Consider the following 22,457-nt stretch of genomic DNA (forward strand, 5'->3'; position numbering starts at 1 on the left):
ATTGTTATTGAAAAATGGTTGTCGAAAGTTTCCATGTAGCGAACATAAAAAAGAAAAAAGTTTATTGGAAGTTGGTTGGTGGTGGTTGTCGAAAAGAAATTGTTAGAGGTTGGCTGACAATGGTTGCCGAAAAAATAATAGATAAAATTTGACTGTCAGTGGTTGACGAAAAACATTAGCAAAAAATTGTTACCAATGTTAGACAATAGTCAACAGTGGTCGATAGTTGTTTTGCAACGATTGTTAGAAAGCGGTCACCCAAAGTTTGGCCAACGACGATTGTCAGAAAGAAATCATTGGAGATTGGCCAAAAGTGGTTCTAGGAAAACCTGTAGAAAAAAATTGGTTGTTGACAATCATGTGAAAAAGGGTGGTAAGAGGTTTACACGTGATGCTTGTCGGATATGTGTTGGCCAATAATAGTTGGTGGAGACACTGGTCGAAGGTTAGTTGGCAAGGATAGTCAAGTTATGGTGATCAAAATGTCATACAAATTAGGGACATTAACCATTAAACACTCAAAATTTATTTTTCTATAAATTACTTTCAAGTGTTTGTTGTAAGCCAAATTGTTTTATAAACTCGTGTTTTCAAAATTCATTTTAGGTGGTTGCCAAATACATGAATCTTTTTCAAAACAACTTATTTCTTATTTTAATTGACTTGAAAATACAATCCAAATACACTCTAAATCATTCAACAAAACTTATTAGTACCCCAACATAGAATCAACTATATATATCATTGAAAACTAACATACATAACAAATCCTTATATATTTTAGGTTAATTTGTAAATTTGACGTCAAAAGTTAGAATTTAGTTACTAATAATTTTAAAAGTTTGAATTTAGTCTTTATAGTCACTATAATTTGATAAATCCTCATGAATAGTCTCTAACGACTACTTGTGAGGGTTTTGTGAAACCACAAGTACTAAACAACTCCAACTTTCTCCCAATCATATTAATAATAAGATCTGCAGTTTTAACCTACATATTTAACCAACAAACCCATATTTGGAGAGAGAGTATGTGAAGCTCTTCTATACATTATTATTCTTTTTGCCTTCTGTTTGCAGATTATAATTAACACTCCTTGCAACATGTAGAACTCCAGGTTGTGCTGACAAAGTCCCAAAGCAATATTTAATCACATATATTCTAATTTGTTAAAAAAATAAAAAGGGTCAGATTTGAATGTTAAGAGTGATAGGTACCCAAAATCTTCTTCACTTGATTAGGAGTCAAGTTAGCAGCAAAGCCATTTATAGAACTCTTGAAACTATACACAAGAGCTTTCTTAGCAGCTTCATTACTGCAACAAAGCAACCAAACTAAACAAAAAATTCACACCCTAAATTATCCACGATCATTTCAAACAAGGAGTGTATTTAGAAAAAGAAAAATTATTCAATTATCAAGTCGTATCAATTGTTTAACTTATTTGAAAAGAAGTATATCGAACTCATATCTCACCGTTGAATAGGAGCATGCAAATTTAAAAATCTACGTCTAACAATGTACAAAATGGATGTTATGGTGACATTATTGAATATTTTTCGTGTAGACATATTTATTTGTTATTGTGATGGTCTTTTTGAATAATTTCTCATGTAAAGTGTACCTGTCGATAACAGAAGCTAGAATTTGAATATAAAATGTCTCGGGTTTCTCATTGCTAGGCCTTTTAGCAGTGTAAACCATATATATTGATGATGGTACAACAAACTTGGACACAGGTTTGTCGGATATCATCCCAGAGATAAGATGTGAATTCAAAGAGATTGTGAACAATAAAACAAGAGACAAGGTAAATGAAGAAAAGTTCATCTTTGTATTTGTCATTCTATCAACTTCAATGATATGGAAAGAGGGAGTATTTGGACGAAAATTAAAGAAGTATTTCTCTTCATTTTTTTAGAAAGAAACAAGAAGGTAAATTATATAGAATGGTTTTCCATTAGTTGGTTTCTTAGAGGAGGATTTTTTGGATTCTTGTTTCCTTAAGTAATTTTTAGTAATTTCATGACTTGTTTGTTTGCGCAATTTAGGGTTAGTTTTGTCAGCTATCTAAAATTAGAAATTAGATTTAAAATGACTTCTACAAAATAAATAAATAACAAAGCATAAGGGTGTTTCATACTTTTCACTATTTTTCAATGTATGGTTTATTTCCACTGCTAACTATACAGTTGCAACAATAGAAAGAAAAGGAAGAAAAAAATCACCCACCCAAACTTTGTCATCTTCTTCCAAGTATGGCAAGAAATGTCACTCCAACAAAAACCAATTTTCATAACTCTAAAAAAAACAAGTAGGAAAATTCTTCAAAATAGAAAAATAAACTAAAATATTTACAACATATACCAAAATTTTGAATTTTATCAATGATAGACACTGATCGACTTCTATCATTGTCCATATCAATATGATTAATAGAAGCATATTGATGTCCATCAGTGTTTATCATTTTGATAGAATATGGAACTTTGTTCTATTTTGTCAAATTTGTCATTTTTTACAACTTTTCAAAAAAAAATTATATATCATTACGGCTTTTCATAATTTTTTTTCAATCATTGAATCCACCATCAAAGAAAGTGTATAAATGACACGTGAAAAATGTGTAATAATTGATTGATTCATGACTATCATACAAGTCATACATTCATAAATACTAAATACAGTTATAGAAGTCCATAAGTTACTCGTAACCTCGACTAGGTCAAAATATTGTTTTACCCCCGAGACTACATTTTGATCCTTATGTCACGTGGTTATTTTGATCACAAAACCAACGTGCGGCACAAAGGTGTTGGGGTTGCACAAATGTAAGCCTAAGAGTAATTGGACTTGTTGGAACAAACTAAGGAAGAAGGAAATTCGTAGGTAAGAAGTAGGCAAAGAGTTGTAGACAAGGTGTTTGATAAAATGCTTAAGAGAGCTTTGTTGATGAATTCCCAAGGATTCTGTGTTGGTGTCACGCCCCAAAAATGACCCAACAGATTTTTCGCAAATTAAGGCTCCTTAGCATTGCCCAAGAGGAGCCAACCAAGTCCCAAGCAGTCCAAAGACCCAAGGAAGAGGAACAAGTTCACGCCAAGCCTATGATACGCCAATGTGCAAGAGATTGGCGCGCGCGGCCCTGTCATGACATGGGCGCGCGCGCGCGCAAGGGCGGCAGGCAGACAAGCGGACGCGCACGACAGATGGGCGTGCGCAGCATGGACGCGCGCGGGAAGCGGACACGATGCGCACGGAGCGCGCGGAGAAGCATCCGGGAACCTCTCGAAGGTTCCAGAAGAATCGCGAGCGGCTGAGAAGGCTCGCAAACACGCGCGAAGGCGCGCGCGCGCCAGACGGCCCCAGACGCTTCCAGAAGCTTCTGGACAGTGTCATGAGCGCTCGGGAATGTTCCAGATTGCTTTTGCCGACCTTGTAAAGCGGTTTAGGGCTTGTAAATAGATTGTATACTTCTATAAATACCCCAAAGGGGTCCATTTGTACAGACAACACAGAATCCTTGGGAATTCATCAACAAAGCTCTCTTAAGCATTTTATCAAACACCTTGTCTACAACTCTTTGCCTACTTCTTACCTACGAATATCCTTCTTCCTTAGTTTGTTCCAACAAGTCCAATTACTCTTAGGCTTACATTGGTGCAACCCCAACACCTTTGTGTCGCACGTTGGTTTTGTGATTAAAATAAACACGTGACACTTAAGTCACATTGATCCACTATTGAGTAATTGGTTTAAAATTCAACCTCTAAACTGAATCTCTCTTGAGACAATAAAAGGGTGAGACCCCTTGTTGAAGAATTGGATTCAGTTCTTAAGGAAACAACTTATCTACTAACCCTAAAACGGGTAGGAATGAATTTCGTCTTGCACCCTATGTCCCAAGCCATCCATCCGGTCTTACCTCTAAAATAGGAAAAGCTTATTGAGTCAGCGTTGTTGAGCTGCCTCACCTATGTAAATCTAAAGATAATTTTGTTTGCTTATTAGATGTTCATAGTTAGCTCAAGATTAAGATTAAGTTACCTAGATCATCAATGGTTGTTATAACTTAAACGTGGCTATTTTATAGTTCAAGTCTTATCTAAACTCTTTACATATAATACTCCCACTTCCAAGTATCTACATGAACAATTCAAGATCACATCGTTTATACTAACTACAAAACAGGCAACGTCCATAGTGTCCCTAAAATAAGGCGTTCAACCTTATTCATACATTATAAACCATTTTGGTTGTATACACGAACTTGATTCATGTTTATGTTTCTACATAAAGTTCAAGTCTACACTAGATAGCCTTCAGAAGTTAGTTTATTGGATTCAAGATTATATAATTCTATTTTCACTAATAAATTCTCAATAACAACTTTATTGAATCGAATATAATTTTAACTACAGGCTCTGAGTTTTATGACATAAATTTCAACAAACTCCCACTTGGACTAAAACTCCTAGTGTGAGAAAACAACGTTGAATTTAACCGTGATAGTATTACTCATATGAGTACAATAAACATATGAATACAATAAACTAGAGCATATACCCAAATATTTTCTCACTTGTTTTAGTTCACAAACTTTTCTTAGACCTAAACCCTTTAGGTGACCTTCAAACATTCTAACCGTGAAGGACTTTGTAAACCAAGTAGTCATAATTTTCTCAACAAGTTTTATGCATCCTTTGGGGCGTTAGACTGATTATGTGTATCATACGAGATCACAAGACTATGACTGTGCAGGGTACTCTACAGGAAGTTAATAGTTTATTTTTCCCTAACGGGACCAGTAGTGGGTCTCTTACTGAGTATGTTTATACTCACCCTTTTATGTTTAATTATTTCAGGAAAATGTAACAAAAGAGGTAGACCGATGAGGGACAAGAAGGAGACGTGATTGCCATAGGGGAACGTCTTTCAAATGCTTCCGCTTTATGTTTTTCCTGTTTTTCTTAGTACATGAGGTTGTTTAAAAATTTTGTGGGAACTGAGTTTACGAATGGTTGTTTTGTAAACAGTACTTTAAAAGTTTTGGTTATTTGAAATAGGGCCCGACTTAAGGTTGTTTTCTTTGATCGTATGATTTCAAAAGAATTTTACTATATTTTGTGACAATCAAGGTCTCTTTGTCAAAATTAATGACTTCGACTGACTTCGACTTAGTTAGAAAAGTTGGGTCGTTACAGGATGCATTATCGGTGGCGTACTATTTCACACGTTGGAGCATGATTCCCAACGCACAACACAAAACAGTGGAGTCATGGTAATCGGAGAAGGGAGTGGAGGCAGTGCAAACAATGATTTTTATGGTGTTTTGGACGAAGTGTTGCATGTTCAATATCCATTTGGATGATGTGCTTGGTTATTCAAGTGTCGATGGTTTGACAGACAAAAATAAAAATCATAGAACACATGAAGAACTGGGCTATAAATCAATAAACACGTCCCATTTTTGGTTCGCTGAGGAACCTGTGATTCTCGCAACCCAAGCACATCAAGTGTTCTACCTTGAGGATCCTAAGAATGGTATCAATTGGAAAATTGTTCAAGCGATGCAAAATAAACGTGTATGGGACGTGCCAGAAGTGGAAGATATCAAAAATGATCAACTTAATGTAATAAAAATCATCATTAAACAGCGGGTGGACGAACACGTCATTGAGGATGACACTCTATGTAGGACTAAAGTTGATCCTACAATAGTAGAAAGACCAAATGTTTGTCATGTCCTGGAAAATTTCATAAACGATGAAGATGACAAACAATCATCACATCAAGCGAGTCGTGCAATGATGAATAACAATATTTTTTTGACATATACACATTTAATCATTTTTCTATACATTAATTACGTTGTGATACTCACGTTTATTTGTTTAATGCTTCGTTGATTTTTATGTGTGTAGATATGAAGTCTAACTTTTCGAGTAGAGGAAGAATATTTACTTAATCTTGATGCGTTGGATAACACAAGTGATTCGTCGTCAGTAGGCGACACTTCAGTTCGTAATAATCAGCATATTTAATATAATTTCTCTCTCATATGATCATATCTTTAAGTTATGCTTGTTGTTTATAATCACGTTTTCAGTAGATCCCTCTCATTCGACTCCCACTGTGAGGAGAGTACAATGACATTCTAGAAACATAAATGTTGAGCGATACATACAGCAGAATGGGAGAATTCTCATTTCCATCCACCCTAGAGGGGACAAACCTGTCTCACCACACGCCCCTCGTTTCAGTTGCATGAACGGTGTGCTGACACGAGACACGTTTCCTATTCTGGCCCTAAAATGGACAGATGTACCATCGGAGTGCATCGAGGTCGTCAAGGGCGGCCTAACGATAAGTCTGTAAATTCATAAACATTTATGTATGTTTCTATTTCCTTATAAAAGTTTTATTGACTTGAAATCTATTTATTCTGTAGCAATTTTTCGTGTTTGATCGTAACAATCCAGCATTGAATCGGTGTGTTGAGCATCAAATGCTCACTGTGTGGTAGGAATTCAGGTCAAGTAATCATCACCATTTTAAGAAATTTAGTGACCCTGAACAAGCTCGAGCAAACCCACCCCCGAGATTGGTCAATCAGGTAGAAGATTGACACTTTTTATGTGAACATTACATCACTCGACAGATTCAAGTAATTATTTATATACTTTTATGTTACAATATTTCATTTATTTAAAAGTATAACGTTTTGATCATCGTCATTTTTGGAATGTATAGGAGCAATCAAATATGTGTAAGGCTGTTAAGGCGCGATAACCTTGCAACCATAGGAGTGGCACAAAGTCATTTCTTTAGAGACAAGTAGAGCTCACTGAACTGCACGATCGTCCTGTAGATCGTGTTGAGTTATTCAAAGAAATGCACACTGATAGTAGTGGCGAGTTCATTTCACCAGCAGCTGAGGATGCTTTCGTAAGTTTTAGAAAACTTTATGTTTGGTTATACTTTTAATTATTCTATGTTTTTAAGTCTAATAATCTCTCAAACTTACAAGCTTCTCTTATGCAGAACCAGATGGTGGATCTTCAGTCTCAGCCCGTCTTAGAGGATTCTAAACCACTAACTCAGAACGAGATATGCGAGACAGTTTTGGGTAAATGACCGGGCTACTCAAAAGGTCTTGGTTGGGGCCCAAAACCCAAGTCTAGGACTACCGCTTCATCTTTTTCCTCCAGTATCTATGACTACCAGACACACATAGCAGAGGTTAGCGACCTCAAAGCGAAACTTGACAACACTAACTGAATGCTCCAAGAACAACACCTGAAGGAGGAGGAGCGAGATCGACAAATTGCGGGCCAAGCATGACAAATGAAAAAGATGAAGAAGATACTCGAGGAGATGAGTCGTGCACAGAGAGGCCCGTGATCACTTGGATACACACTTTTCAATATTTAATTTGTTTAACTTTCCATATGTGATATTCTAACAATACTTTCATCTTATTTGTAAGTTTGGCGTCCACTACACTAGAGCATTAGATCTTTAAGTATTTTTTTAATGTAATGTTTTGAATTATTATTGTAGTGAAAGGAGACTAAATGAACGGGGTCGAGCCCTCCCTTATAATTGAAGTAGATCCCCATATTAATTAGGTAGAGGACTGATTAATTGCTCTTTGACCTCAACCTAGGTCACAACTTTGCTGGTGTAGATGTTAGGACCCTTTCCATCCTAGTTATATCGTGGATGTTTTAGATAAACCTCTAAAAGAATTAGAAGGCTTAGTATATTTTGATGTGTGATTTGATCAAAATTTTGATTTTTAAGATTTAGAATGAGAAACTGTCATGTCATTCAATCGAATAGGGATGCCCTAGATCTGACATGTCGCTTGCTTGGTAGAAGTAACATGAAGCTCAAATTTAGGTGTAGTCAATACTCTCATCCCAAATAAAAGAGGAATTGGTTTGTGGTCGATTCAGTAATAAATAAGAATTTTTAGTTCTCAATGTGCTCTGATAGCTCTCGGTCTTCTGATTACGAGCTATTCATTTTTTATGAAAGAAGTAGGATCACGTACGGATTAAACTCGACTCTCAAATAGAGGTGTCTTGCCCAAATTCCCCATTCAATGAGAGAGAACTTCTCCTTCCCCATTACATATTTTATTGTCTAGGAGGAATTACGCTTACTTGGTTTTTAGTGCAAGTAGCTACTAGGTTTGCTATGACTTTTTACTATCGTCCGACCATTACTGAGGCTTTTGCTTCTATTCAATATATAATGACGGAAACAAATTTTGGTTGGTTAATCCAATCAATTCAATAGATGGTCAGCAAGTATGATGGTCTTAATGATGATCCTGCACGTATTTCACGTGTATCTTACTAATGGATTTAAAAAACCTCGTGAATTGACTTGGGTTACAGGTGTGGAATTTTCATATGTAATTAATCTACAAAGATAAGACATTAATGATGAACCAAATCAAGTGGCTAGTTATAAACAATAATGAGGAAAGGAAAACGATTCAATTTTTGAATTATTAATAATATAGGGCTATACAGACTCGAATCATAGACCTTCTCGTACTTTACCCAAGGGGAAGTCAAATCCCTGCTGCCTCCTTAAAAGAGAGATGTCCTGACTACTAGACGATGTGGGCATACTTGCCCAACTGCCATCATACTATGATCATAGTAGGAATAGTTTTTTGAAATTGTCAATAGAATATAAATATAATGGACTAATATGATGCAATTCGAAGGATTTTGCTTTCTTTCATTATTCCATCGAAATAACAAAAACTTTGTTATAGCCATTTTTGTACATTCAATGTACTCTACAAATAGAGGAATACATAGAGTTGAACATAGTAAAATAAGAAATTGAAAATTTTCACTGAAATTGTTCGTTTGAAAATTTCCCGAAAAGCTAATCATAGGTTCTTCTCTCCATCGGAACAATAGGGTTGTTATGCTCATTACTAAACTTGTTGAAGAGATGAAATATAACCAAGGTATATCTTTTTTATCAAAGGTTGAATCGATCATCAGAAGAAGAATTAGGCCAAAAATTAGGATACATTCTGAAGAAAAAAAAATTCCATCGAAGAGAAACAAATGAAAAGCTTCCATAAAAATTCTCGTAGAATCGAGAATGAAGTTTTCATCCCCTAATTTCTTTTATGAATGTTCATTGATCCTTGCCTCCAGTTAAGGCTTCTTGCCTTCCTTCCGAATATATTAGTGGTCAGAAGGACTTCGAACGAAGAGGGTCCTCCAGACTTTTTTTATCTATAGATTAAGCTTGATAAATCAATGTTAAGCTATTTTAGTGGAATGAATGAGATATTAGAATAGCAAATAGTGGGAATCATCATTCTTAGATATATTATTTTGATAAGTAGAGTTCCGAAAACTATAAAAAGAACTTTCTAGTTCACTTACAAAAGAAGGATCATTGTCAATCTCAAAAATTTGATTTTCAATATCCAAATATATGGAATAACTGCTGCTATTACTATCCCTAACTAAAAAAGTGTCATCAGATACGAAATTTCGAATGTCGACTAAATCATCAAACAGTACTGTAACTTTCGCAAATTATTTGCTCCTAGCGAAGGCACAAAGAATATTGTGTGATCGAAGCAACTGAATGTTCACCTTTTCTCATCTGGAGCTTTATTTTAGGACCCCTCGCAAATTTTTTGCACCTAGTTCTCTCCTTTCAGTTGAGCCCTCAGTCCTCTTCAATCCACCATATTCATCCCCCCGCTTTCGAAAATGATGAATATTCAGTCCGTGGGTCTGCAGGTACTATGGATCCTCTGACTCCCAATCGGCTTGCCCTCCCAGGTCTCGCCGGTCTTGCCTGTAGGTCGTGATATGCCTCGAGATGGCCGTCTCCTGTCCCCCTGCCGGTGGGGAATCCGCTCCCGGGTCCTCGCTCTGCTGCGTCTGGCCCGTCCTCTAGGCACCTTTGGAAGGCAGGGAGTGTGACAACGTACACGCTTCCCTTTAGCTACTTTACCAGCTTCAAAGTATATATAATATATATATATATATATATATATATATATATATATATATATATTATTTATTTAATAAAATAAAATCTAAAAAATAGGTCTTCCTCCCTCTTCAATTTTCATCTCCTCACGTCTCACTCATCCGTCTTCATTGTGTTCAATTCTTCTCTTCCATCTCACCTCAGTTTTCGGTCTTCTCTCTCACAATCTCGTCATCCACCTCCGTTTTCATTAGAAAGTAGAAAAAAAAAACACAACCCGACAACCCAACCCATATTTTACGAGTTGGGTTGGGTTGGATTGAAAACTAAATTCAGATTATTTGGGTTGTCAACCCATATAACTCGAAAATATAGATTGGGTTGAGAATGTTTTCCAACCCAACCTGATTACACCCCTAGGTCAAATAGGATCATTTTCTGCTCGATACCTCTTACTATTTTATCATGTGGGAGTTAGAATTAATTCTCGTTTATCTACTTCTATCGATGTGGAGCCTGGTATGCCAAAGAAACCCAAAAATGGGTATTCAAGGAACTTTCATTTTGCTTCCTAAGCAAGGTGGAAGTCCATTTTTGAATTAAATAATAATACTTAAAACAATCTTTCATCAACAATTTTATTTTTCTAAAATATATTTTTATTAAATTAAAATACTTAAGTTTGTTAACAAACATATTTATAACTAAAATTAAAAAAATTTATTAAAAAAACTCAAAAATATTAAATATCAAAAACCAACCTATCTATTACAAATTTTTAAATAAAACGTATGAATTAAAATATTTATAAGTTATAATATATATATACAAATTACAACTGAACTCCAAATTTAAAAAATGTAACCCAAACCAAACTCAACTTTTAAAAACATTAAAAAAATTCAATCCAACACAACCCTTACAATTTGGATTCGAATTTGTTGGATTATTTGAACACTCACACCAATAGAGGCAAAGGCCTACTGATGTAGGTCATGATTCTTAATATTGTACCCTTATGCCCTTTATTTAATTAAAAAAAAACACACAACAAAGAACCCCTGTAACATGAGTAGTAGAAGATTGGGGAGACATAATAATACAAAGATCAAAGAATAAGAAGAGTCTAAAGGCTTTAACAAGAAGAAGAATGTAAAGACGAGAAGGTCAATTTCATTGCTAAATTTATTTTATTTTTTTTCTTGTACATGTATTGAATTTCGATAAACATTACCTCACATATGAGGTATCAAGGTCAAGACACACAAAATATGCTAATCAAAGAAATTAAGAAAAACGAGAACAATAAACACAACCAAAGTCATTAAAAAGAAACAAGAAAAAAGCAAAACCACAACCAAAGGAAAAATATCTCAACCAGGAGAACATGCTTGAGTTCCCTTCAAAGAAACCACAGATGAGCAAGCAAGGTAAGTCTATGAACAAACAAAAAAATAAAAACAAGAATCTTTCTGCTTCAAACCTTATATCTCAACCTAGTATGGGTAACCACCCATACTAAAGTGATAAATCTAATTTGAGCTCGGTGACAGATCTAAGAATTAATGTCACAAGAGGCACAAATTTATATATGAACTTTTACATTTATATCTATATATATATAGTTCTTAAACTCTAAAAAAAATTATAATAGGCCTTTGAATCTTGATTTGTTGTCCAGTAGGTTTTCAAAATATCAATTTCGCAAAAGTTTCTAATATATTCAAAATAATGTTAAAACCTAAATGTTATAATAAATATTATTGGATTTAAAAATAATAATAAATGTATCTGCCAAAAGGGATCACAAAGAAAAGTAAATAAATAATGGGATTTTGTTTTGAATAATAAAAGAATACAAACTATTTTGACAAAAAGTTCCGGAACAAAAACTCATTACACTTATTTTGGTACCAAAGCCTAAATAAATGTATCTATTAACTATAAATTTGAAAAGTTATGGTTCATTTTCAAATCAAACTTTTTTTTAATGAAATTATCATGTTTAAGATTTATTAAATTGAGAATTAAAATTTTTAGATCAATTGGAAATTTTTAAATGCTTCAGTAGAGTTGCAATATAAAGTTTTGAGATTTATGAGTTAGAGTTTTCTAAACTTCAAGGACTAAAACTAAAAGTGCAATTTAACCCTGGTATAAATATATAACTTTAAATGCACTATATACCTTATTTCATATCTAGATTAAATAAACTTTTATAGAATTGTTAGAAAAATACAATGATAATAATAACTCTGTGTGCAATAGATTGAAATATAGAGTAGAAACTAGACAATCTGTATTGAAAATGAAAATTATCAAAAATATCAAAATATCAAAATAGACCACTATTTACTTCATAGAAAAATTAAATATAATAGTTTTTCTGTTTTTTAGTAGTTTTTTTTCTATGAAAGGTAAATAGTTAGATTTTTAAAAAAAAAAAAAACTCCTTAATTGAAAATATAGTAATAAAAGAAGAAATAGGTACATATGTGTTTTATAAAATTTAAAAAAAAAAAAAGTGTGAAGTAAATATTAAAATATAAAGCAGAAATTTAGACTAAAAATGAAATATAAAAAATAAATGCAGAAGCAAGGATTGAACCCGGTCTCTTTGACCAAGAGGCAAAAGCAAATAACAACTTTATGCTTTTAAATAGCTTGTTCATAAGAGTATCGGTGGGACTTAAGGAGTAAAAAGTAATTACAGAGATAAAATAAAGAGTGAAGTGATGGGTCTTTAGTGAAAACGATCCACAGTTAATGGAAGTGGGTTATTTTAGTTAAAGAGTTTAACTAATTAATAGCAAATCATTGGAGCAATAAAAGGTTAAAATAAACTAACCACCCAACAATTATCTTTTTTCGAAAGTTTTTAATTTTTCTCAATGCTTCTTTTTCATTAACAGAACTCTGTATTTGTTGTAGTGTACCAATCGCAAACATGTTTTGGAACCATTTTTTAAGATTAAAGGTATCAGTGCAAACTTGTTCATGAGTACCTTGTAAACAAGATACTAATGATTTCAATCCATATATAAACGGAAAGTTTATGGGTGTTGTTGCAAGAAATTCACATGCAAGCCTTGATTACTCCTTCGACCCATTCTTTTGGTATGGACATGTCTCGTCGGAGTTGATCGAGGTGAGAGTACCCATACTAGTGTAGTGTCAAGTCAAGTCAAGTACGCTTTAATACCTAGGCTAGTACAATAAATATTCACAAAGAGAGATAGAGTTTCTCAGTTAGAGCTAGCTACTAGCTTCTTCCACCCTGAGGCTATCGAAATGGTGCTATTTATAAGGCCCACCCTTTCACACATGTTTGGGAGCACGTTGTGACATAAGACAAAAGCCTCAAGGCACATTAAGGTGCAATGGTCCTCTGGAATCTAGGCGCACAAAAAGGCATGGTTTTTTTTTCAGAAGGCACACTATATAAAAAGAAAATATATATATATAGACACACAAACATATGTTGAATTGAGCATCAATGTATAAAATATAAGTATATAACCAAGGTGGAATTGAGACTTAACTCAATGTATAAAATATTATAAAATTAGTTTTCTTCCCAAAAAAAACAACACAACAGAAAACTACTCTTTAAAATGTATAAAATATTCTTTGAAGCAGAAGCAGAAAGGGAACAGAAGAGGTAGATGAAGACGTGCATTGAAGAAAAGCCGTGCCGGAGAAGAAGAGTTGTTTCTTAACTTTCATGCAATAGGTTTAAAAAACCTATATAATAATTTTTTTTAATTAAAGCCTAGCTCATTAGTTATAAACAAGCCCACGCTTAATGCGACTTAAGCCTAGGTGCACCTCAAGGAAGGCACGTGCCTAAGTCGGGCTTTAGTGAAAACGTCTCGCTTCTTCATAAATGAGCCCCAACGGCGCAACTTGAGCCTAGGCGTGCGCCTTAGTGAGCCGTTTAAAACACTGGATGTAAGCAGTGTCAGAGAGTAGGTGTGACATTCTAGGTAACAAAGTGCTAATGGCAAGCTCGACTCAATTAATTTTCCTTTGGTGAAATTCTACAAGCTCAGTCAGTCAACCTTTTCCTAATAGTTTGTGTCTTGTATCGGCAACCCTCAACAAAGGGTATTAAAAAAATTATAATAGGGTGTTTGGAATAAGGATTTAAATAGTTAAGAGTGAGGAGTTATAAAATCTATGGAGTTAATGAACCTCTAGGACCTACAATGTTCCTGGTTCAGAGTAACTTTGAAACAAAATACAAAAATCATGGGTATTTTCTATAGTTAAGCCTAAATTAAATCAAAAAGATAATTTCAAAGGGCATAGAAAATATTTTAAACAAAGTAAGAGGCGTTATTCGCTTCATTGTCAATTGCCAAAAGGTACAACCAGACGTATTATAGTAAATAGATATGCATGTGTATTTTTTCTATTTACTTATTTTAAACTCCATAAGGAACACTTTCTTATAGATACGTGTGTGTGTATTATACAGTATGATCCCAATATACACTAAACGCACCTTATTTGGGCAACAAACCGATATTTCCAGGAAGAGTTGGTGTTCTTCTAATGAAGCCTTGCTGCTCCTCCTCCAGAATGCAGCTTATTATTACCGCTTTGGACAACCTGCAATACTCCTGGTTGTTCTACCAAAGTCCCAAAATAAAAAAAGAAAAAAAGAAAACTCCATAAGAAACACTATCTTATCGTAATTCTGAGGATTTAGTCGCATTCTAAGATGAATACACATATTATGGCCGCCCTTGAGAAATATTGATGCGATTGAGATTTATTAGGTGTATGGACTTGACCAAAACATTGCAGTATGGCGTGCTTGACATATATCGTTACATACTAGGTTTCAGCTATAATACCAAAATCTAAATTTCATAGTGTTACGGTGTTTAGTTTATAGATTAAACATGATTTGATGAAGATTGAAAGAATAAGAAATTTGAAAATTAAATGTAAAAACAAAGACAGAGCCACAACGGCCAACCTAGCAAAGCCCAATTCGAACCAGTTAAGAGTTAAGACATACCGCTCAATCACGAAGCCAGAGATTCAAATACCCCACCCCCACTTGTCCTTCAACTCAAAAACACAAAACAAAAGGCAAAGCAACAGAGTTGTTTCTAACATTAGAACAAATGAAAATTTTTGAAGTTATCTAATATAACTTAGAGGGTGTGTCTTGGGATATGATGATTGGCGCTAAGGAGGTAGAGATGTCCGGGTGCGCCTCTCGATCCCCCAGGTTTCCTCTTTTAGGTTTCTTTTTATTACTCCATTGTATAATTCTCCTGTACTCTGAGTTCTTATTAATAAAGAAGTTTCTCTCCATTTCAAAAAACTTAGATGGTGTGTCTCAATTAATCATAAGACTAAAGATTTTTTTTTCAATGAAAACAAATTTCTTTGAGAAAAAAATGAAAGAGTACAAGACATACAAAAAAAAAAAAACTAACCCACAGAAGAAGAGAACTAAATAGAGGAATGGATGGCAATTATACAAGATAGTCCCCAATAAATAATTACAAAACAACACGTCCTCGAAATTGAAGTCCATACCCCATAGGAAAACATAAAATCTAACGAGAACATAATGCAATATAACAGTCATCCAAAAAATAAATAAACAATAGCAAAAGGAAAAAGGAAAAACAAAGAAATAACAAAAGAATTGACACAGCAAGCTTGAGATTGTGAGATTAAACAACCAAGTAGGATCCAAACATACGAACGCATAAATGACAATCAAAATCCTCATCCAACTTCAAAAATCAAGCTTGAGAGTGTAAGAACAATCAACATAGCGGCTCAAGAAGATGGGAAAAGCACAAACTAAACCCTAACGCAACTAGAAAATCACAGATCACAATGAGCTCAACATCTCATCAGTTATTCCTCATGAATCGTGACCTTCCCTTAGATAAGAGTAATAGAACGAGAAACAAAAAATGTATAACCCTAACACAAATGCAAGACCACCAAATAGACAAGATAATACAGCAATTTCACTAATCGAAAAACAAAATTGAAGCAGACGATGTTAAGAGTCGGGACATACTGGTAATCTCCGCAACCTGATCGGACGTAAGCCGAGCAGAGAAGCCACTCGCAGCATTTTTATAGCTATACACAAGCGCCTCCCTAGCAGCGCCTTCACTGCAAATCAACAAATTAAACCAAAATTTCGTCAGTAATCTCGACTGCATACCAGCCAGAGAATAGAAACAAGAGGTAGAAGAGAAGACGAACCTGCCAAGAACAGAAGCTAGGGTTCGGATGTGATAGGCCTCGGGTTCTTCATTGTGAGGCCGCTCAGTGTAAACGATGTGCACCGCTGTGGATTGGCCGGACATTGCTGCAGAATTGAGATCTGAATAATCGAATTGAAGAGAAGAAGGTGAATGCGTAAGGGAAAAGGAAGATTTCTTCTTCTCTCGCGTCAAGGACTTCGATTAACAGTTGGATTTGTTCTCTAATTTGACATTGTCAACTCGAATTTAATCCTTTTGATTGATTGAGATAAGAATTAACTATCCTTTATATCAATATCATTAAGAACAGTAAATTTTTTAAATAAAAAAATTATGGCCAACCAAAATTACTTTAAAGATTCATCGTTTTTCAAAAAATAGAACAAATCTAAGATTATTTTCATGTGTAGAATAATTTTAAAATTAAAAAGTCCACAAAAATAACTTGTAATTAATGATTACACGCATGAAAATATAATTTTATATTCTGTATAAATGATCCTATAATAAGTCCAAACGATCTTCTACTCATGTACATGTTTAAATGATCTTGTCAAATCTAAACAATCTTATACCAAATCAAAATAATCTATTAGTGATAGTGATCTATCTTTGTCTATTCTAAATAAACAACTGATCGTTTAAATATTAGTACACGATTATTTAGATCATGTACCTATAAGAAAAAAAATGAGAAATGAAAAAGAAGAAATTAATTATGAAAAAGGAAATAAATAAAATGGTAAATATTTAACCATAATATTGTAAAATGAGGAAGAAGTAATAATATGAAAAATTAATAATATGGAGAGAATATGAATAAATCACAAAGAAAAAAAGAATGAAAAAATCGTCAGTTTTATTTAAGGGCAAATCTGAAATTTATGAAAATATCATTGTCTTTAAAATCTGAAATTTATAAAAATATCATTGTTTTTTACTTTTTAACATTTTATCTCTCTTGACTAATTCTGACCTCTCGAGCATTAATACACGTTTATTTTTTTAAAATTCAAATCACATTTGAACATAAAAGTCGGTCAAAGTTTGATTTTTAAATTCAAAAGTCAATATTTTAACATTTTTCAACTTTTACTATTTCCATCATTTTTTAGCTTCCTAACATGAATCCACGTTCATATTTTAATATGTGAATCACATTTAAATATAAAGTTCTATCTCAAACTGATAAACGACAACTATATTACATATATTTGTCGATTTCTCTATTTACCTAATTCGAACAATTCAAATTATTTCATCATATTGTTCTAAGTTTATTCCATATGAGCTAGCAGTGGAACCTAATGGACTTATAGATTGGGCAGTAAGGATCTAAGATTAACTGAATAATCTTAAACTGAGCTAATGAACATTTGTTAACTAACGGGTCATTCCACTAAAATCTCGTAGTTACACACTTCCCTCACTATAGATATAATTGTATCCATTTTGATATAACCATGATTAGTAAATTAATCCTTCGCAGGTTATTTGTAACCTTGGTTGGGTCAAAATACTATTTTACCCTCAAGACTACATCTTGCTCCTGAAGTTTCACTGATCAACAATTGAATCGTTGGTTTAAGGTTCAACCTATAAAACAAATCTTTTTCGGACCAATGAAAGAGTAAGACCTCTTGTTTAAGGCTTGGATTCAGTTCTTAAGGGAACAACCTATCTACTAACCCTAAAGTGGATAAGAGAAAATTTCATCTTGCACCCTATGTCCCTAACTATCCACCTGATTTTAGCCCTGAAATGGGAGGTTTAATAAGCTAGCGTTGTTAAGCTACCCTTACCTATGCAGATCAAAAGATAATTTCATCTGAACAAAAGTTTATAGTGTCATGCCCCACTCCCAATGTCACTCCTTACGACCAAATGGAGACGTGTCGCCTAGACACTCATTGCATACCTCTCCACGAGATGACCGTTGAACGCCTAGTTAGCGAAACAACTTACTTATCTTTTTTCAAAGCCTTTGCCTCGAACTTAGACTTTCTTATCATAGAGAAATTTTACAACTTTAGATCTTACTCCATTGCGTTAGTCTTTTACATAATACAAATCAACTTTAACCTCTAGACAGTAAGATCAAATAACAATATATAACAACAATAATGTAGTGGAATAACATCAGTAATTCTCTTTATTAACTTAACATTTTACCGAGTACATACTTTACAAGTATTTCTGGGCTTTTTACCAAGTGTGGGAAAATAGAAAATATGATTTTTTAAAAGTGTGGGTTTTCATCATGCCAATTACGTCGAAAAATATTTAAAATATTTTTCCACACACGATACATGACCATAAACTAAATTAAATGTCAATAGAAATCCAACTTAAAGTTTTTCCTTTAAGACCACACAACTTTTTGGTCACGTATATATTTTCATCGATAAAAACAATATATGCTCACACAAGGAAATTACATCACATAACATCTCTACCCCCATTATTTTTACGTTGCTTGAAAAAATTATCGACATAGACCAAAATTCTTGTAGTGAACAACGATATGAGATTAATTAGTTAAACTTATTAACCACATTAATTAATTTTCGTTAACTATGTTTACACTTCACTAAAGACTCACTCTGAACTATTCTCACTGTAGATATATTTTATATGTTCATGAATGTATACCAATAAGAGCAAGTTAGTTCTTTATGAGTGTCACTAACTGGGTCAAACTACCAATTTACCCCAGGATACTTCCTTGGTCTTTAAATACTAATGTTTCACCAATGAACGACGATATAAGATTAATTGGTCAAACTCCTAGCAACACTATGTATATGACTCACTTATATTTGATACAAACACAATGGTCAAACTCATTCATATGCAGTGGCGGATCCAGAAATTTTACATAGGGGGACATCAGACACTACATAATAAACACACTAAAAATGTTAAAAAAATATCTCGACGTTTCAATGATGCTTCATTCACTACATTTATAACAATAAAGAAAGACCGGCAATTTTTACATTATTTTTTTTTTGTAATGTAAATATGTGAATTTAAAATTTGCATACAAAAAATGAAAAAAAAAAAAAAGGAAAGATGAATATTGTTGAGGGAGTGGAAATTTGGATTACCATTTTTTTTTTTTCTGTTAGATAAAAGATGAGGTTTAGAAAATAAGTTAGGGATATAGATGAGATTTGAACTCACAACCAAGGAGTTGTGTAAAGGACACAACCACTACAGTAGAAGTAGAATTTAGGCCATAAAATGAAGCTAAATTTAATATATATTATAATCTAACACTTCAAAATTAATATTAAAATACAAAAACCGATAATGTGAGGGGAGGCACGTACCCTCTAACCCCTTAATAAATCCGCCTTTATTCGCATGTCACCTACATGAACAAGTTGGATTATTGTGCTTGTATCAAATATCATGTGAGTCATATACATGGTGTTGCTAGGATAAGGTACCCATTCTTATCTCTCGAGATTGTTTAGGTTGTCTCTCTACTATTTAAGTAAGGGTAGATCTGATTGTTAAGATTTAAAAACATAAAATAACTTTGGAAATCTTATCAAGATTTAGTGGACGCGTATACCGAGCAAGGCCTCTGCATGATGATATTATTCTTCTTTCTTCTGTCATTTGCCACTTCGATAGTAATAAACAAAATCTCAAATGTTGAAAAAACTCAAACAAAATCTCTTCTCATTAGCATTTGAAATAACATGCAAATGATCATTTTCTCCTCAAGATCCAGCTTGGCACTCATTTTCAACCATTTCTAAAAGTTGATATACTGTAAGGGTGCGTTTAAGGGAGGAAAAGAGTTATGGGAAAAAGGATTATGATAATTCTAATGTTATAAATGTGTTTGGGGGAAGGTTTATTATTGGTAGTGTTATTATAATATGTGTTTGGGGGAAGGATTATGAATAGTAGTGTTATGATAGTATGTGTTTTGGAGGAAGGATTATGAAAATTATTTATTACTTAAAAAATTCGTATTCTAAATTCAATCCACAAATATTTATATATTTAATTTACCAAATTGTCTACGTTAGTTTTCTTAAATATGATGTGTATTTTCAACGTTTTTTATGCAAGCATTTAATGCCAATAATTTTTTTTTAATTCCTATTTTAAATCCAATACACAAATTAAATATATTTAATTTATCAAATTATCTTAGTTTTCATAAAACAATTTCGAGTAATTTATTCAAAGACGACGTCTGTTGAGCAAGAAATTTTGGTCAATTAAATTATGCCACATCATCACAACAAATATTCAATAATTATATTTCATTGGATTTTGATAATTAAGTTTACTCAATTCAAGTCCAATAAGCAGATTAGCCAAGTCTAAGCTCAACAAGCTGATGGACCCAAGCTCAATAAAGCAAATGGGTCCAAGCCCAAGTCCAAACTCAATAAGGCAAATGGGCCTAAGCCTAAGCCCAATAGGCAAATTGGTCAAAGTCCAAGCCCAACAAGCAAATGGGCCAAAGCCCACAAAATTTCTCTATAAATAGAGATCTTTGTCATTCATTTGAAGAGGTCTTTGGTTGAATGAAGAATTGAAGCTCTAAAGTATTGAAGAATTGAAAATTCAAACTTCTATAAAGCTCTCAAGACGTGCAAGTTCTTATCAACTTCGAGATCATCATCTTCTGAAAGATTGAAGACTTGGAAGATCAAACTTTCTTAAAGATTGAAGACTTGAAAGATCAAACTTTCTGAAAGATTGAAGACTTGGAAGATCAAACTTTCTTAAAGATTGAAGACTTGGAAGATCAAACTTTCTTAAAGATTGAAGACTTGAAAGATTAAACTTTCTGAAAGATTGAAGACTTGGAAGATCAAACTTTCCTTGAATTCCAGAAAACTGAGTCTCAAATAGGCTTGCAACTATAACATCCTAAAGACCGAATATCAAGAAATTCTAAGTTTTTAACTTGTATTCAAGAGAAAACATCAAATGAGTAAATACTAGAGATTGTATTCACAATATTCATCAATATAACAAAAACTTTCTTAAAGATTGAAGACTTGAAAGATTAAACTTTCTGAAAGATTGAAGACTTGGAAGATCAGACTTTCCTTGAATTCCAGAAAACTGAGTCTCAAATAGGCTTGCAACTATAACATCCTAAAGACCGAATATCAAGAAATTCTAAGTTTTTAACTTGTATTCAAGATAAAGCATCAAATGAGTAAATACTAGAGATTGTATTCACAATATTCATCAATATAACAAAGTTCAATTTCACGAAATACATTTCTTCGAAATCTCATGTGAACAACGTCCATTTTCAACATTTTTTACGTAATCGTTACGTGTCATTAAATTGTTAATTTTTTTAAAATTCATATTATATTTTTGTTTTTTGATATTCTAAATACAATACACAAATTGCATATATTTAACAATTGATTTAAACCAAATATTCGCACCATAATTTATTCAAACGAAACGATATACGAAGAATAAAATTGTTTCTAGGAAAGGAGTTATAAACTGAAGTCAATCACATGGAACACAATGTACGAGCAAAAATAATTCATATTCTAACAAATTTCATATATTTAACTTACCAAATCATGGTAGTTTTTATAAAACAATTTGTAGTAATTTCTTTAAATACGACATCAACTTTCAACCATTTTTACGTAATCGTTAGATGCGATTAAATTATTAATTTTTTTTAAAAAAATTCATATTCTAAATTCAATACACAAATTCCACATATTTAATTTACCAAATTGTTATAGTTTTCGTAAAACCATTTGTAATAATTTCTTTAAATACGACATCCATTTTCAACCGTTTTTATGTAATCGTTACGTGCAATTAATTTGTTAATTTTTTTTTTAGATTCATATTATAATTTCAATATACAAATTTCGTAAATTTAATTTAGTAAATTGTTAATTGCAATGAAAATACGGATCAAGCCATCTAAATTCACAATACATTATATAATTGAAGAGTAAAAGAAAAAATTAAAATTTTAAATTAATGTAATTGGAGTAAATTCATGACTTAAAAACAAGTTGTGTTTTTTAAATAAAAAGATTAAAATTAATAAAACTGGCAAGTATAAAAATTATAAATGAGAAAAAATAAATTAAATGATTTTTAAATTTAAATTGATTAATTATGAATTAGGATGAATTGAGATGGCCTAGAGAAGGAATAAGAAAGAATTGAATTAGAAATAAGGAAGAA

General features: G+C 32.9%; 1 protein-coding gene across 2 annotated transcripts; it reads right to left on the minus strand.

Moving 5' to 3' along the window:
* Nucleotides 1-932: 932 nt before the first annotated feature.
* On the minus strand, nucleotides 933-16,539 carry LOC101217618 (subtilisin-like protease SBT3.11). 2 transcript variants are annotated; one of them, XR_004218323.1, is made up of 5 exons: nucleotides 16,240-16,539; nucleotides 16,049-16,146; nucleotides 14,498-14,624; nucleotides 1,218-1,315; nucleotides 933-1,123 (listed from the first exon to the last, which is right to left on the minus strand). XR_004218323.1 is itself a non-coding variant. In XM_004149363.3 (4 exons), exons 1-3 carry the CDS (start codon nucleotides 16,341-16,343, stop codon nucleotides 14,545-14,547), a joined length of 282 nt encoding a protein of 93 aa, XP_004149411.1. In that variant the 5' UTR covers nucleotides 16,344-16,538; the 3' UTR covers nucleotides 12,939-13,385; nucleotides 14,498-14,544. The 2 variants fall into 2 exon arrangements, 1 of the variants encoding a protein (XP_004149411.1); XM_004149363.3 differs by lacking the exons at nucleotides 933-1,123; nucleotides 1,218-1,315 and adding an exon at nucleotides 12,939-13,385 and having other exon boundaries at nucleotides 16,240-16,538.
* Between the last annotated feature and the right edge of the window lie 5,918 nt (nucleotides 16,540-22,457).

Source organism: Cucumis sativus, chromosome 7 (genome assembly GCF_000004075.3).
Source record: "Cucumis sativus cultivar 9930 chromosome 7, Cucumber_9930_V3, whole genome shotgun sequence".
Lineage (NCBI taxonomy): Eukaryota > Viridiplantae > Streptophyta > Magnoliopsida > Cucurbitales > Cucurbitaceae > Cucumis > Cucumis sativus.

Coding starts and splice junctions, on each gene's coding strand:
- LOC101217618 (XM_004149363.3), bottom strand. CDS start 16,343: ATGTCCGGCCAATCCACAGCGGTGCACATCGTTTACACTGAGCGGCCT. Junction 16,147..16,239: donor CTAGCTTCTGTTCTTGGCAG/GTTCGTCTTCTC, acceptor GTTGATTTGCAG/TGAAGGCGCTGCTAGGGAGG. Junction 14,625..16,048: donor TCAGGTTGCGGAGATTACCA/GTATGTCCCGAC, acceptor GGACTTTGGTAG/AACAACCAGGAGTATTGCAG.